Genomic DNA, 16556 nt, shown 5'->3' with positions numbered 1-16556 from the left:
GTTTCCGCAACTACCATACACAGCTGAATTTTTAAGGTAATACGATACTATTGTTCATAATTTTTATATGCTTACTGGCCCAAAAATAATTTTATAGTAGTGTGGATCAATACTCTAATTCTATATACTTCTCTGGACGTTGTGTGAAAATCTGAAAAACAAAACTCCAGTATTTCCCCATTTATTACATTTTAAGTTAAGTACTGCATTCTCCGAATTAATTATTTAAATAGCCGCAGGCATTGGAGTGGAAAAACGATTGAACTGCCTCCGGCGCTGAGGGGTTAAGATGCAGACTGTGATAAACTTGATGATTTTATTAAATGAAATTGAAGGGAGAGACAAAACCTCAGCATCTGCCAGCGGCAAAAACTGTAAGAATCAAAAGGTTGAATTAGTCCACCACCTATTTCCCTCCTACACTTTAATAAAAGAAGTTACCCTACCACAGTTATTGTATTACCATAACCCAAGGAACAACTTACCAAATGATCTGACCACACAGAATATGAATATAACAAAGCTTCCATTTGATTTTCAGAAATATTAGAAATGTATCTTGCTGTGACATGGTCAGCCCTTGAATATGTCAAATTATGACAATGTCATGTCTTCAGAAGGCTTTGGACAACAAGGTTTCAGTGATTAGTGAGGAAATTTGTTTCAGTATATACATGGTTCTTCAGCATTCACAAAACCACAGTTTCCAAAACGTAGTGTTTTTCTTAGTTATCTTAAAACCAGGACGATGGATAAAGTCCGAAAACCCAATATCTCTGTGTGTTATACACCATCGTCAGAATCCTATAGTAACTAATTATACTGTAGTACCATACTGTCCAAGATAATGTTTATAATTACTCAGCTGACACACCACACATTTTCATGTACTGCATGTTTTGGTCTCATTTAATACATTCAGCCTCTACTGTCACCCTTCCATCCATCTGCTATACCTCACTACATTGGCCAGTGTTTACACACTGGGAGTGCGCTGTACAGGTTGTTTATGTAACACCTTTATGTTATGAAATGTATTAAACAGTGCTTGAGGTGGGGTGGGATGGCATCCCGGTTCTTTTCTAAATGGCTTAAAAGCATCCTGTTACTTCTTTGGCAGTAAATGCAATGTACAATACCCAGGGCTTGAGGTGGGGCAGGATGCGGCGGGATGGCATCCCGGTTCTATTTTCATTCCACCTCAAGTACTCGTATTAAATACTAAAATTTTAATATTTTTAAAATATTAAAATATTGTAATGTGTATGAGTGACTAAGACACGGGTTTGGATTGATAACTGTATTTACTGGATACTTACAGTTTGTAAGTACAATTAATTATTACACTATTGCTGTTTTACTCAATGTACAAACACTGCACGCTAATCTCTTCAGTCTATATGCACTAGCCTGCTGCCACTGCTACTACTCATGTCGGCTCAGGAATTCTGTTCACTTATACTATGGCTGAGGAACAGACAGCCACCAACAGTAAACACATGTCACTGGATCACTATCCACTGTTGTGACGTCACAGTGGGCATAGAAAACATGGCCCCCTCCATTGTTGTGTGACCTAGCAAAGGATGGTGTTTACAGAGCTGATGCTTGGCAATGCCTTGATCAAATCCACTACAATATTCCATTTGGAATTAAAATTAAGTTAGATGTTGTTTGTAAATGTGCGTTCTTGTTTAGCATGGGATTCTCCCCATGATCTGATAAGAGCAGATACAAGTAAGGATGATTGTAAAGGCTCGGTGTAACTAGTGACGGCCACAATAACCTGAAGCATGTAGTATTTGCAAACATATAGTGTGCCTCCAGGACACACACTCCAGTGTGTGTGTATACCAGGACTGTGTCAACTGAGAAGCAATAAATTCAGTACAAATAGTTTTACATCATTCAATGACTGCCACCTTTCTATACATGCAACATAATTTTGAAGAGAACAGATTTTGCACTACAGCTGCCTCACAGCACATGCTAGGGCATTCTAGCATTGACTACTAGTGCAATATTTAGACTTCAGTACCATATTCATTATACAGTATGCACCTGACACACCCAAGGCTAATTTCAGTATAAAAGAACAACTCTGCATAAGTTTTACAGCATTTTGATGGTACAAAGGAAGATGTACCTTACAGAAAACATTATGATGTAGTGACTAGTACAGCTTTATATTCGTGAGTTTCCGATTCACATCTTGTGCCAGATACCAGATATATTGAGTGATGAACTCCTACATCATAATGCTATTTGAAATATGTATGACTACTTCCTTTCCAATTCGTCTTCCTTAACCTTTATCAGCTGGGCCATTTAAATTCCGGTAATGGCTGCAGGCCGGAGTTAATTTAAATGCCCGTCATTGTAGAGTAATAAAAATTGTAATCATGTTACTCAAAATGCTGTGATTTCTACAATTTTTGTGATAAACGAACGAAATAAACGCTACTTTTATTTAGAAAGAATATAGAATCAGATATTGTAATTTACAGATTTTAGAATCTGTAAAAATTGTTACATTGATTCCAAAAAAAATTTTCCCCAATTTTGAGCGTCTGTTCACAAAAATGCATAAAGCTTCTGCACAAAACGTTTCTGCAGTATAAATGCATGCTGCTGACACACTGTCTATATTTTATCTTGCAAGAGGAGAGGAAGTTTATGTTTCTTATCCTACTTTGTCCTTATGAAACTCTGTCTGTTTATATGTCAGACTAAACACACAGAGGTACTGTTCTTGGAATATCACCTCAATGCCCCTTGCGTCCTCGTCCCTTCAGAATCGACTGTAGCGCATTCTGAATGGTGTGATTTACGAGCGGCCTCTCAATTTCGGCTTAACCTTTATGGGACGGGTCATTTAAATTCTGGTAGTGGCAGCGGGACGGAGTTAATTTAAATGCCCGTCATTGTAGTGTAATAAAAATTGTAATCATGTTACTCAAAATCCTGGGATTTCTACAATTTTTGTGATGAACGAAATAAACGCTACTTTTATCTAGAAAGTATACAGAATCAGATACTGTAATTTACATATTTTAGAATATGTAAAAATTGTTACATTGATTCCAAAAAAAATTTTTCCCCAATTTTGAGCGTCTGTCCACAAAAATGCATAAAGCTTCTGCACAATACATCTCTGCAGTATAAATGCATGGTGCTGATGCACTGTCTGTTTTTTATCTGGCAATAGGAGAAGATGTTTACGTACTGCACATTCTGCCGTCACTAGGCTTCCTCTATACCCGAGTGGCGGGGAGTTCTTATCCTACATTGCCTTATGAATCTCTGTTTGTTTATTCACGTATGTCGGACTATCCACACAGAGGTAGTTCTTGGAATATCACCTCATTCCGCTTGCTTCCAGGTCCCTTCAGAATAAACTGTAACACATTCTGAATGGTGTGATTTACGAGCGGCCTCTCAATTTCGATTTCGTCAATGCGAAAAGGGGCCATGGTGCATAGTTGAAATTGCAATGTTTTATAAGCGTTATGAATAGAGGACACCACTCGCCATCACTGGCTTACTTCCTGCTAATACAAGAATAAAATTGTGTGTACGTGCTTCGCGTCCGTTAATTACGGACAAAGTGCATGAATTGCGACGTCGGACTCTGCATTCAGTGACATGCAACATTCAGTCAGATGATGCAGGAGGGAAGACAGTCTACTTATAAAGCTGGTGTCCAAAAATAATGTAAGTAGAACAAGAATTTCTATCTTAAAATTAGATTTTAAAACACTGTGTGCACGCGCGGCCTGCGAGTCACCATACGGTGTCTTTCGGCCATCTCGACATAATTTAAAGGTCCCCATACGGTGTCTTTCAGCTCTTAAAGGTTAATCCATGCAAAATGGGGCCATGGTGCATAGTTGAAATTGCAATGTTTTATAAGCGTTACGAATAGAGGAGACCACTCGCCATCACTGGCCTACTTCCTGCTAATATGAGACTGGTGTTGCGCGTGTGCGCTTCGCGTGGAAAACAGAGTTACATACGGACAAAGTGCATGAATTGCAACGTTGGACTCTGCATTCGGTTACATGCAACATTCAGTTAGATGATGCAGGAGGGAAGACAGTCTACTTATAAAGCTGGTGTCCAAAAATAATGTAAGTAGAACAAGAATTTCTATCTTAAAATTAGATTTTAAAACACTGTGTGCGCACGCGTGGACTGCGCGTCACCATACGGTGTCGTTCGGCCACTCGGCTTTACTTTAAAGGTCCCCATACAGTGTCTTTCGGCTCATAAAGGTTAATCATGTCATTGGATTGTAGTCTTTGATATGATGTACTTAAAGCATGAGCAAAACAAAACTTCAGATTTCACTGACACTATTGATTACTGTCTTTCTTTAGATTATAATTAATAGTTCACTGTGAGTACAACAGTTCGTGTGATGTTACAAACATAATCACCTTCTCTTTGTATTCCCTGATGACTGCCAGGTTTGGGTGGCTGGCTCTCAACTTGTCCTCAAGTAAACTCACTTTGTACTGCAGCTCTTTAATGTCTAGTTGTTTCAGCTCTTCCTTTGTTAGCTGCTTTAGTTCCCCTACACACTCTTCACCAGGGATCTCCTGAAGATGCAATGCATTTAACTGCAAACAAAGTAAATTTGCATATATTCAGAGAATAGAGAAAAACAGAATCAAAGAAGGCTATATCAAGCTGAAAGACATCATCATCAAATAATTAGGAAGTTGAGTTATCTGTTGACCTGTTCTGCCATCAGTCTCTTCAACAGTCATCCTTAATTCCATGTTTTAATAGCACTCTACTGCATCACAAATTGGGGAGGTCCATCTGCACTGTCGATACGGAAATCATCATGCTTTCATAACCTAAAATACGTTGTGGAGATAGAGCCCCACCACATTCTGCTTACATTTGGAATTGAAATAATGACAAGAGTCAACATTGACTTAAGCAGACAACATAACAAGCATAACAACATACGTATATATATATTTTAATAATTTAATAACATTTTATACATTTAACAATCATTGTATGAATTAAATGTGAATTAATATTATTAATTTGTTGCATTATAGACTATAAAATAGACAAGGACTGACAATGATCCTAAATAATGTTACATAATCAATGCTACATGTGTAAATTTACATAAATCTAGAAACTCATTCCTTCTCAATGACAAATCAACAAAAGAAATACAACTACTCAGGGACCAACCAGATTGTTTTATAGATTGAAACCATTTCTCACCTGTTTTCTGAGTGCAGGTATCTTCATCTTATTCTCATGGATGTCTTTATTAATGCTGTCAATTTTCTGGTCAACCTCTAATTTCTCTGCTTTCAGTTTGTTTTCCTTCTTTTGGATTTCAGCAACCTCTTCTTTCAGGCTCTCCATATTTTCTTCCTCTGATACCACGGAGTCCTGCACAAGGATAATCACAAAGATATATAATTCCATTTTCAACATGTCTATACAAAAAGATAATGTTAACTAGACACATACATTTGCATACCCTTCAATACGATACAATGCATGGGCTCATGCATTCAGTATGACAATTATGTAAAATAATACTCAGGATTACCGGGTTTTTGGACTTTGTCCATCGTTCAGTATTTTAAAGAACACAACATTTGAGAAACTACTGTTTTTACTACTCTGTTTGTTAGAAAGAGCTAACCTCAATCCCTGGTCCAAAAACTCTGTAATCCCAAGTGATACACTATCATCAGAACCTTTTAGAATCTACACGAAATGTCATGGATTTGTTTTATTTACCACATATAAATACTAAATTTTGAATATGTGTAGGCTACAGTCAGTTCCTAAATGTAGTATTTCAAGACAGAATAAGTACTCTACATGAAATAACGAGCTTAAAGGTTTCCCCTATGATTAAGCACGAAGATGGGTATGGATACAAAGCTATAGACCTTAGTACTGGATGAAGGTGACAGGTCTGCTTCAAACTTCCCTTGCCTCATAGAACTCCAAGAAACAGCCCCCACTACACACTGGACAAGAGAGAGGCTGTTCTGGCAGGAGAAAAGTTCCTGTTTCTTTGTGTGACAAACCCAAGTGGTCATCAATGCGCTAGCCGAATTCTTCCTTTGTACATCACAAATATGACCATCAGTGTTGGTATATCTGCATGGAGTAAGGTACAGGGATCTTGGGGCCAAGAAATGAGTCCTGCTCATCTTATCTTTTGCACTGGAAAGAGAATTCTGCTTTGATAGTGATTGGAGCACCACTCGTGACTGATATATTACAATGCTACTAATAATATCTTAGCGAATTTCCTTTTTGTTTTCAAGCTATTTCACATTTGTATCTGTAATAGATTAAAAAATACACTAATTTATTACCACCTAAATCATTTATTATAGCCTCATATAACACTTTTACATGATTCTATGAATAAACAATGATTATTTCCAAAAACAACATTAACTGATTTTGAAATGGAGATAGTGTGTTTTCTGTGAGGTAGGGAATATCTTCTAAATATTCTTTAACTGAACTTCTGTTTTCAAAGAGTTATCCTTTCCTGGGAAAACAACAAAAGTAAGGTTCAAGACCTCAGAAAATGTTGTGAGTATGGTCTATTTAATAAAGTGAAAAGGAAGGGGGTGAGATAAAGCTGTCCCTGTGATAAATGAAGCAAACACCACACCATGAAGATGTACAGGCAAGAAGGGCTAGAGCTCCACAATTCTTGCCCTTGGCACTAGATGGAGGTAAGTGGTCAGCTTCATGCCCCAGCCACTTTATTCTTGGGGAAACTGCCCATTGTACCCACTGGATACGAGGCAGGATGTACCCCAGAGCCAACCTGGAAGCTACGGACAAGAGAAAAATCTTATCCTTGCCTGGAAACGAACCCCGACTGTGCAGTCCGTAGACCACCACTACACCAAATGAGCCATAAAGAACAAAATACTCTTCTTTCAAGGGAGAAAGTTCACTTTGAAATGAGTGAGGAATACTTCAAGAAATAGCACATGTTGTTCAGCAGCTTCTTCATGTCTATGTGGCTGATAAACATTCTTCGCAAAAGAAAGAAATAAGTTTGCAGAACTGTCTGGGCAGCAAGAAAGAATGGCTGAGTGAATTCAAAAAGCCTGGGGATTTGAAAATAACGGTCATAAAGACTGCAACGTACTCAGTTTAAGTGATGACACAATCTAACAAAACTCGCCAGAAGGTTAATATACACTGTCATTAGACGTACTAGGCTGCAATGTCAGAGATCAGAAACATAGGCATTTTGCCACTGGATGCTCTCTGAAAATGTGGAAGTATATTTTACATTTTTTCCGAATATGTTTGATTGCAAATAGTTCATTCTGATGATATGGAAAGTGGTCCATAACAAACATCACATTTCAGGGCACAAAGTAAGTGTTTTGACTATACCATTTCTTTTAAATCTTTCTTCACTGAGAAAATATATAAATGCACTTAAAAATAATGCCTAGAAGAATTATTATGCTTTGAAACTGTAATATGTAACACAAGAAAATTATGGGGTAAATCACATTTTCACCTGTTATAGAATGTAAGAATTAAAGGAAACATCACAGCACAGTTTATCTGAGAAGATANTTTCTTCTACCCTGAAGATGGAGGCGATACGTTCCTCCGAAACGTCGGTTAACACCACATATACACGGTGCCAAATCCCAAAAGACTGCTTTCTTCAAGATAAAATAGGTTTACAGGATGAGAATTAATTATACCTGGACCTTTAAAAACACACTTCAAGCATGATGCTGAAACTGACTGCCTGCAGGCAGGGGTAAGTACAAAAATATGTGTTAATTTACAAAAACCAGTGTGCACACACACATTGGTGGAAAAGAATAGCATGCTCTGAAGAAGTAACATGGAATAAACCACAAAAATTATGCAGGAAGATAGGATTTGAGGTTCTCACAGCAGCAGTTATCAAGAGCTGCTTGCTACCTGCATCACCCTGGTACCTTGTTTGGCTTATTCTTCAACCCTGATGATGGAGGTGACATGTTCCTCTCAAACAAGTGTTGACTTTCAATGGACTACATGGTGTTACATCCCAGAAGCCAGAAATCTTTATGCAGGAAGGGGTTAGCCTCATACCATGTGCATTTCAGCACTGTGGTTTCCTTTATATATTTCATGAAATTAAATCCTACCGAGATAGTCTTCAGTTCATCCAGTATAACCTTCCCATCTGACTCAATCTTCTCTTGTTCCTTCTGCATGTCCAACATCTTCTTCTCACAATCCGATATCTCTTGTATCATGTTTCCTATTTTCTCACTTGACTTCTCTGCATTCCTATAACAAAATCCATGTACAAATAAGCCTTACAAATACATTTACACGCACTCCTGAACAAGACTGAGAAGTATCAGCACAGCATCTGAGCACAGAAATCTCAGCAGAAAAAGCCAGACCCAGAAGTTGATCTGAATACAATAAAACTATATTAATTCAGACTGCATTCTTTTTATATGAGTACATACATATACATACATCTGAGTTGCTATCGGAAAGTTCCCGGACTATGTAAAAAAATAAATTCTGGCTTAAGTTACTCAATTCTCACTGCCATCTCCTTCAAAATAGTCTCCTTGGGAACATATACAATGATCCCATTATTTTCTCCATGCCTCAAAAGCTCTTTGGAAGTCATTTTTCTTAATGATGTTGAGTATCACTTGTGATTCCCTTTGGATGTCAGCCACTGTTTCAGAACATCTTCCCTTCAGTTTCATTTTCAATTTGGGAAATAAAGCAAAATCACAGTGGGTTAAGTCTGGCAATTAGGGAGGATGAGGAATGATAACCATGTTGTTGTTAGTCAGAAACTCTCTGGTTTTTAGTGATGTGTGGACAGGCACATTGTCGTGATGAAGGAGGCAGTTGTGGTTGCACCAAAGTTTCGGTCTTTCTCATAGCACATTTTTTCTAAGCATCTCAAAATGACATAGCAAAGTAGAGTCCACTGCAGTGTTAGGAGGAAAAAATTCAAGGTGAAAAATCCCCTTCATGAAGAAAAAGAGAGTATGCCCTTTGTTGAACTCCGGACCTGCAGCGCTTTCTTTTTGCTCTTGGTGATTGTGTGCTCTCCCACTGCGATGATTGTTACTTTGTTTCTGGACCATGATCATAAATCCAACTTTCGTTACCTGTTACGATCCTAGAGATAAAAGTTGGGTCCTTGTTAGCCTTCTCGCGTAGCTCAAGACACATGTTTACACGCCACTGCTTTTGGTCATTTGTCAAGAGTCAGGGAACAAACTTTGTGGAAATGTGGTGCATCTTCAAATTTTCTGTTAAGATCTCCTGGCAAACTCCATTAACTGAGCCCAGTGGTGACTGCGAGCTCATGGACAGTTTTAGTGGATGAGTTCTCAAACATTTCAACATTTTCTGTTGTTTTGCTGGTGCTTGGTCACCCTGAACGTTTGTCATCTCAACTGACACTTGACCAGACTTGAAACGTGAATGCCATTCAAAAACCACTGTCCAGCTTAACCTTTAACATATGAATATTTAAACTGCCGGCAACCCTCTGTGGCTGGAAGTTAAATGGCCCTAAATCTTTAACATTACAGACTTTCAGAAAAAAACACAATTTTCCATTCTATGCAACATAGAAGTACACAATAAAAACATCCCGAAAGACAATAAAATGTTGTACAAATACACAAAATAGCAATTTTTACAAATGATAATTAACTGTGATTATTTTGTCATGAGATGGAAAATATAATCTTTATTATATATGTTATGAAATTCCAAACAACTTACACATAGTTTTCTCTTCAACCTTGAGACATGGTGATTTTGTAAATACAATCACAATATATACAATAATATTTTGTCGCACTGTATGCGAGTTTGAACTGCGTCAATTCACAGTTTATGATACCTCACACTGTGACGCGCATGTGCCACTTCTCGAAGCAGTCCACAACACACAGTGCAACATCATACTTTTTACAATAGAAAGGGATGCTCCTGCTTTTCTTATTTAGCTAACACACACACAACGTCTTTGTTTCCTTTTGATTGGTCAGTGTTGTGAAATTTTCACCTCCAGTTGACTCAGTTGGGACACAGATGACATTGGCCTCCCCCCAGAAACACCTCTGGCAATGATATTCGCCTCGTGCGATTGAAGAATCATCTTGGGGAGGGGGGCTTCCAGCTAAATCAAATAAATTATTGTAATGTGTCTGGAATCCAGAAGAGACGCTTCTATGGAAACACTAGAATAGACCGTTGCATAGGAAGTAACAATAGCGGCACTGTAATCCCAACAGTGAGCCGTTGTGTAGAGAACACCGAATCTCCACGGTTACGACGAATACGAGAAGCGTTCCCACAGAGACAACGCAATAACAATGGGTCATTGCGTAGGAAACACGGAACCAACAAAGCAACGTTTCCACTGCTATAACAGAGGATTCATTTGCCTAGCAGCGGCCGAGGTTATAAATAGCCCAGCTTCGACGAGAAGCAGTCAGTCTTGGGATAGCAGCCGTCTAAGAAGTTAGCCTTTATCCAGCCTTCGAAGTAGAGTGTCGTGGGACATCTGCCGCAGAAGACAGTTGAGGTGTCACAGTGAATAGTAGTTGTACTCGTGATTGTGTAAGCGTGAAGAACAATAAAGGTTCTACTTAATTTGAGACCTATGTGAATTTATTTGTAGCGTGACACACAAAACACGCCACATTATGTTGACCGAAAAAGCGACACTCTCACCGGTTAGTACTTACATACTTACTCATGGAGCTGATCCCTTCTTGAGAAGCAGCCAATTTTGCAGCTATTCAAGAAGGGCTCAGCATTTTATGGAAAACAAAGGTTTATTACCATGCTCATAAAAGCTCTCCAGCAGTCCCTATCCTGAGCCAGATCAATCCAATCCATACCATTCCATCCTATCCCTCTAAGATCCATTTTAATACTGTTCACCCACCTACAACTTGGTCTTCCCAGTGGTCTTGTTCCTTCTGGCTTTCCAACCAATATCCTATATGCATTCGTCGCCCACATTCATGCTACAAGCCGTGCCCACCTCATCCTCCTTGACTTGATCATTTTAATTATACTTGGAGAAGAGTACAAGTTATGAAGCTCCTAATTTTGCAGTTTTCTCCAACCGCCAGTCACTTCATCTCCCTTCGGTCCAAATATTCTCCTCAACACCCTCTTCTCAAACACCCTCAGTCTATGTTCCTCCCTTAATGTCAGAGACCAAGTTTCACACCCATACAGAAGCACAGGTAAAATTATAGTTTTGTATATTCTAATTATTGTTTTTGGACAGCAGATGAGAAGACAAAAGGCTCTGGACTGAATGGCAGCAAGCATTACCTGAGTTCAATCTCCTCTTAATATCCTCCTGAATCAGGTTTCAATCTGTTATTACTGTTCCCAAATATCTGAACTGTGCCACATATTCAAAACATGTTTCCTATCTTTATCTCATGATTCTGCCCTGCATTTTGGTGACGAGACAGCAACATATACTTAGTTTTCTCTGTGTTTACTTCTAGACCAACCTCCTTACTGGCGTCAATTAAAGTTTGTGTGTTTTTCTTTATGGTATCTATATTATCATACAGTAGATTCACATTATCGGCATAGACCAATAGCTGAATTGTCCCATTTAATTTCAGTGGTTTCCCTGGACCTTCCTAATTGTATATTCTAAGGCAAAGTTGAAAAGGAGTGGCGATAAAGCATCTCCTTGTTTTAGATCATTCTGGATAGGAAATCTATCAGACAAATGTTTACCTGTACGGCCTTTACTATAAGTTTCATATAAACACATTTTAATCAGCCTAACTAGTTTCATGGGTACCCCAAACTCTGTCAGAATATTGTACAATACTTCCCTCTGAACTGAATCATAGGCTTTCCTGAAGTTTACGAATAGCTGATATACTGTATCACTGTACTCCCACTTTTTCTCCAATATCTGACAAATGCAAAAGATCTGATCTGTAGTTGATCTGTTACATCGAAACCCACACTGATGATCCCCAATAATTTCATCTATATATGGACTTAACCTTGACAGAAGAATATTGGATTAAATTTTGTATGGAGTTGATAACAGTGATATCCCCCGATAATTACTACAGCCAGTTTTATCACCCTTCTTGTGAACTGGTACAATAATAGACTCCTTCCACTGATCAGGCAATGTTTCCTTGTGCCAAATAGAAGTAATTAGATTGTGGATCTTTACATAATATTTCGCCACCTGCTTGAATAAGTTCTGCGGGAATTTGATCACTATCTGGTGATTTATACTGTTTTAATTTTGCAACAGCACTTTCAAACCTCAAAAGGGTTAGGATCAGGTACTAACGGCTCTGCTGTAGGGATTTCTGTCTGCCTAACCTCACTGATCCTATGTACATTCAATAACTGAGAGAAGCAGTTCCTCCTACTATTCAAAATGTTGTGGGAATCTGCACACAGATTACCATTCTCATCCTTCACTATGTTACTGCTAGGTTGGTAACCCCTCTTAAAGTCATTCATTCCTCTATACAGGTCTCTAATGTTCTTGTTCATACTGTTCCTCACCTGTTAGTAATACTCGCAAAATAGTGATGCAAATTAATAATAATACTAGTCGAAAAGAGTGCCAGTCCGACACTGATACCGAAAGTCACACTGACGATGATGCTTTTTACTCACAAAGTAATACTGCCTCAGTGGTTTTATACCTCTTCCAAGATACAAAATAAAAATGATATATATGACAGTCTGACACTGATTTTCTAACTGATAAAGAAATATATGACAATCCGACACTGATTTCCTAACTTATAATTCGCTACTGAAAACCAATCCTTGAATACATCACACTTCCTTGAAAGCTCTTGACGCACTCATCTGCGCGCACAGATGAATATTTACTCCTCAGTTCTCAAAACAAGGCTGGGCTCTATTTGGCTGACCAGGTCATAAACAGTCATATCTAAATGTAAATAGGATCGAAACTAGTACCGTGATAAACGATTTCATTACGCAGAGCTAATGAATGAACCACTGACATGACCCTGTGTGGGTTTGTTTTAGTTTCAAACTGAAGATCATCCTCCAAGAGAGCAGCGATCTTTCGGTTGTAGTCAGACGTATCCAGTACCATGGCCACATTACCCTTGTCAGCCAGAAGGACGGTGAGTGCCTCATTGGCTTTTAAGGACCGAAGGGCTCTTCTCTCAGCACCAGTGAGTTGTCTTTGGGTTTGCGGAAGTTCTTCAAAATCCTGACCGTCTCCTGTCAGATCTCCTCTGCAGTCTCTACAGGCAGGGCCACTATTGCCTTCTCTACCCCGCACAGGATATCCTTAATGGGAACAGACTCCAGAGCCACAGCAAAGTTGAGGCCCTTGCTCAGGGCTGAGAAAGACACTTCTTCCAATGGCACATCACTCAGACTGACCACAGTCAAGGACACAAGGACAACCTGACTGGTGCCAAGAGAAGAGCCCTTCGGTCCTTAGAAGTCAATGAGGCGCTCACCGTCCTTCCAGCTGACAAGGGTAATGCGGCCATGGTACTGGATACGTCTGACTACAATTGAAAGATTGCCGCTCTCTTGGAGGATAAGGCCTACAAGAAGTTGAAGAAGGATCCTACCAATACCACAGAGCGCAAGACTGTTCTTCTCCTGAAAAAGTCCCCGATTGCTGAGGTCTGCCAACAGCTATGACCTCAAGGTTCCAGGCCACCTAGACTCTACGGGTTGCCGAAGCTCCACAAGCCTGACGTTCCACTAAGGGCAATTGTGAGCACCATTGGCTCTCCTACCTATCGCCTGGCCGGCCTACTGAGCACATATACTGGCAATGGTCCACACCACATAAGTAACTCCATGGAATTTGTCCACACATTGTGCTCTCTCCATGTCGATCCCCACAACATAATGGTCAGTTTCGATGTAGTGTCACTCTTCACCAGGGTGCCTATAAAGGATACAATGGACCTGCTAGGACGACATCTTGAGACTCTTCCGCCATGTCCTGACCACCTCATACTTCAACTTCAATGGCCAGTTCTATGAACAAACCGATGGTGTGGTAATGGGCTGGTCACTTTCTCCGGTCATCTAACCTATATATGGAGGACTTCGAGGAGAGGGCACTTGACTTTGCCCCACACAAGCCCGCTGGTGGTTTCACTACATGGACGGCACCTCTGTCATCTGGCCACATGGGGCCGACAAGCTCAAGGACTTCTTCAAACAGTATCCACCACTGCATTCAGTTCATGATGGAGACTGAAACTGAGGGCCACCTCCCCTTCCTGGATATAGATATTTACAGGAGACCTGATGGTGCTCTGGGCCATAATGTACCACAAATCCACCCATACAAACCTCTACGTTAACGCTGCATCCCACCACCACCCTTCCAACAAGCAAGCTGCACTTTCCACACTGGTGCATGGGGCTAGAGCTCTTTGTGATCAAGACAGCCTACATGCAGAGTGGGTGCTCCTGGGGGATGTATTCAGGAAGAATGGGATACAACAACTGGCAGATCCACACAGTTCTCTACCATCAGGCCAACATCAGCCGGCCTGAAGATAAACGGGGCTCAGTCGCCTTCTTTGCATATGTCAGGACTACATTCAACCGAATCAGCAGAGTGCTGTCCCAGCACAACATCAAATCAGTGGGTCTGTCTCCAAACAAATTATCCAGTTTCCTCCGGCCAGTCAAAGATAGCCTGAGACTAAGGACACCGGGTGTATACAGTATCCCATGCGAGTGCAGCAAGGTCTGTATTTGGCAGATGGGCTGCTTCGTGAACATGAGGCTGAAGGAGCATCAGCGGCACACCCGTCTCAAACATCCGGACAAGTCAGCTGTAGCTGAACACAGCATCGATTTGGGACACAGCATTCAGCTTCAGAATACCTCCATCCTCACCATGAAGACCCAATATATGGATCGAATCATTAGGGAAGCCATTGAGATTGAACTCCATCCAGCAAATATGAACAGAGAGCGGGGGTTTTGTCTCAGCAAGTCATCTCTCATCTGTTCCCTAAAAACCCCCCGGGACATGACGCCAGATCCACAAGGCTACACAGGCCATGACTGACTAACACAGCAAACCCTCAACCCCACCCCACCCCCCACCTTAAGGGTTAGTGCACTCCCTTTAACCTTGCCTTTCTCTCCCCTGACACAATATCACATATAAAACCCTGCTTCTGTCCCAACCCCTTCACCCCTCCCACTCCACTGATTTCCCATAGACTTGTCCCCCCTCCTTCACTGCTCTCACATAGCTGTGTTTATTTCCAACACCTGTCTGCTTGTACCAGTTCTCACGGTCTCTTCGCTTGCGGATTCTCTTATTTTTCCTTCTACCCTGAAGATGGAGGCGACATGTTCCTCCGAAACGTCGGTTAACACCACATTTACATGGTGCCACATCCCAGAAGACTGCTTTCTTCATGGTCACTGCTGTGAAAACCTCAAATCTTAAAGGTAATATTATATTTTAGCATCCCACTGCATTGAAGCATTATCCTTATTATTAAAGCATCTGTCAATAATGCAACAATATAAATGACATCTAGAATATTTTTCTCACTAAAAATGTAACTTAATACTTTATGATGTTAAAATCATTAAAATGTCACTAGGACACTAGAAGTATGACTTATACATCAAAGCGATTATCAAATTACTAAAATGTCTCTAGTTTTACATTTCTTTTTTCAGTTCTTCAGCTTATTATTTTACCCTGAAGATGGCTGCACCACATTCCTCTAAAACAGTGGTAAACACCTATCAGATTACAACTTGTAACATGGCATAAGATGATAATCCTCATAGTGGCTACCACGAGAAACTCAAATATCACAAGTAAAACCAGGTACGTTACAATTCCTACAATACAAATAGACTCGTCAGTTTAACCTCAGTAGTATGCAAGCAAATGGAACACGTTACAGCATCGTACCTGAGGAAAATATGGGATAAAAATGATTGGTTATTTGAGGGTCAGCATGGCTTCAGGCTGGGATATTCATGTGAAAGTCAAGTAATCATGGTCTACCAAGACATTGCACACTCACTGGATAACAGAAGTAGAATAGACACAATTGTAATAGATTTTTCGAAGGCCTTCGATTTAGTTTGTCATGATCGTCTGCTTACGAAAATTGCGGCCTCAGGAGTGGACTCAAGAGTAGTTATATGGATAAGGGAATTCCTTTTGGGCCGCACGCAGAGAGTCAGAGTAGGAGGGCAACTATCGGAGGAAGTCAGAACAACGTCAGGGGTACCGCAAGGAAGTGTGCTGGGCCCACTACTGTTCCTCGCCTACGTTAATGATATTTGGAGAAATATTGAGTCAACTATTAGGCTATTCGCGGATGACTGTATAATATATAGGAAAATTAAAAATAATAATGATAAGGAAAAGTTGCAGATAGATCTGAACAGACTTGGGAAATGGGCGGTTGAAAATGAGATGAAAATTAATCCAACTAAAAGTAAGGCAGTTTGTTTCA

At 40.0% G+C, this 16556-nt stretch overlaps 1 protein-coding gene across 2 annotated transcripts in view; it reads right to left on the bottom strand.

Moving 5' to 3' along the window:
* LOC111863206 (structural maintenance of chromosomes protein 4) overlaps positions 1–16556 on the bottom strand; it is a 52408-nt gene that overhangs the window by 9273 nt on the left and 26579 nt on the right. For both annotated transcript variants that reach the window (XM_023849305.2, XM_023849303.2), the window contains exons 16-18: positions 8184–8328; positions 5254–5427; positions 4440–4622 (exon numbers count right to left, since the gene is read on the bottom strand). In XM_023849305.2, the coding sequence (XP_023705073.1) occupies positions 4440–4622; positions 5254–5427; positions 8184–8328 (502 nt within the window). The remainder of the gene's footprint in view (positions 1–4439; positions 4623–5253; positions 5428–8183; positions 8329–16556) is intronic.

The sequence above is a fragment of the Cryptotermes secundus genome, unplaced genomic scaffold (genome assembly GCF_002891405.2).
Source record: "Cryptotermes secundus unplaced genomic scaffold, Csec_1.0 scaffold586, whole genome shotgun sequence".
Lineage (NCBI taxonomy): Eukaryota > Metazoa > Arthropoda > Insecta > Blattodea > Kalotermitidae > Cryptotermes > Cryptotermes secundus.
The sequence above is the reverse complement of the archived record's forward strand: the minus strand, read 5'-3'. Positions and strand labels throughout refer to the sequence as shown.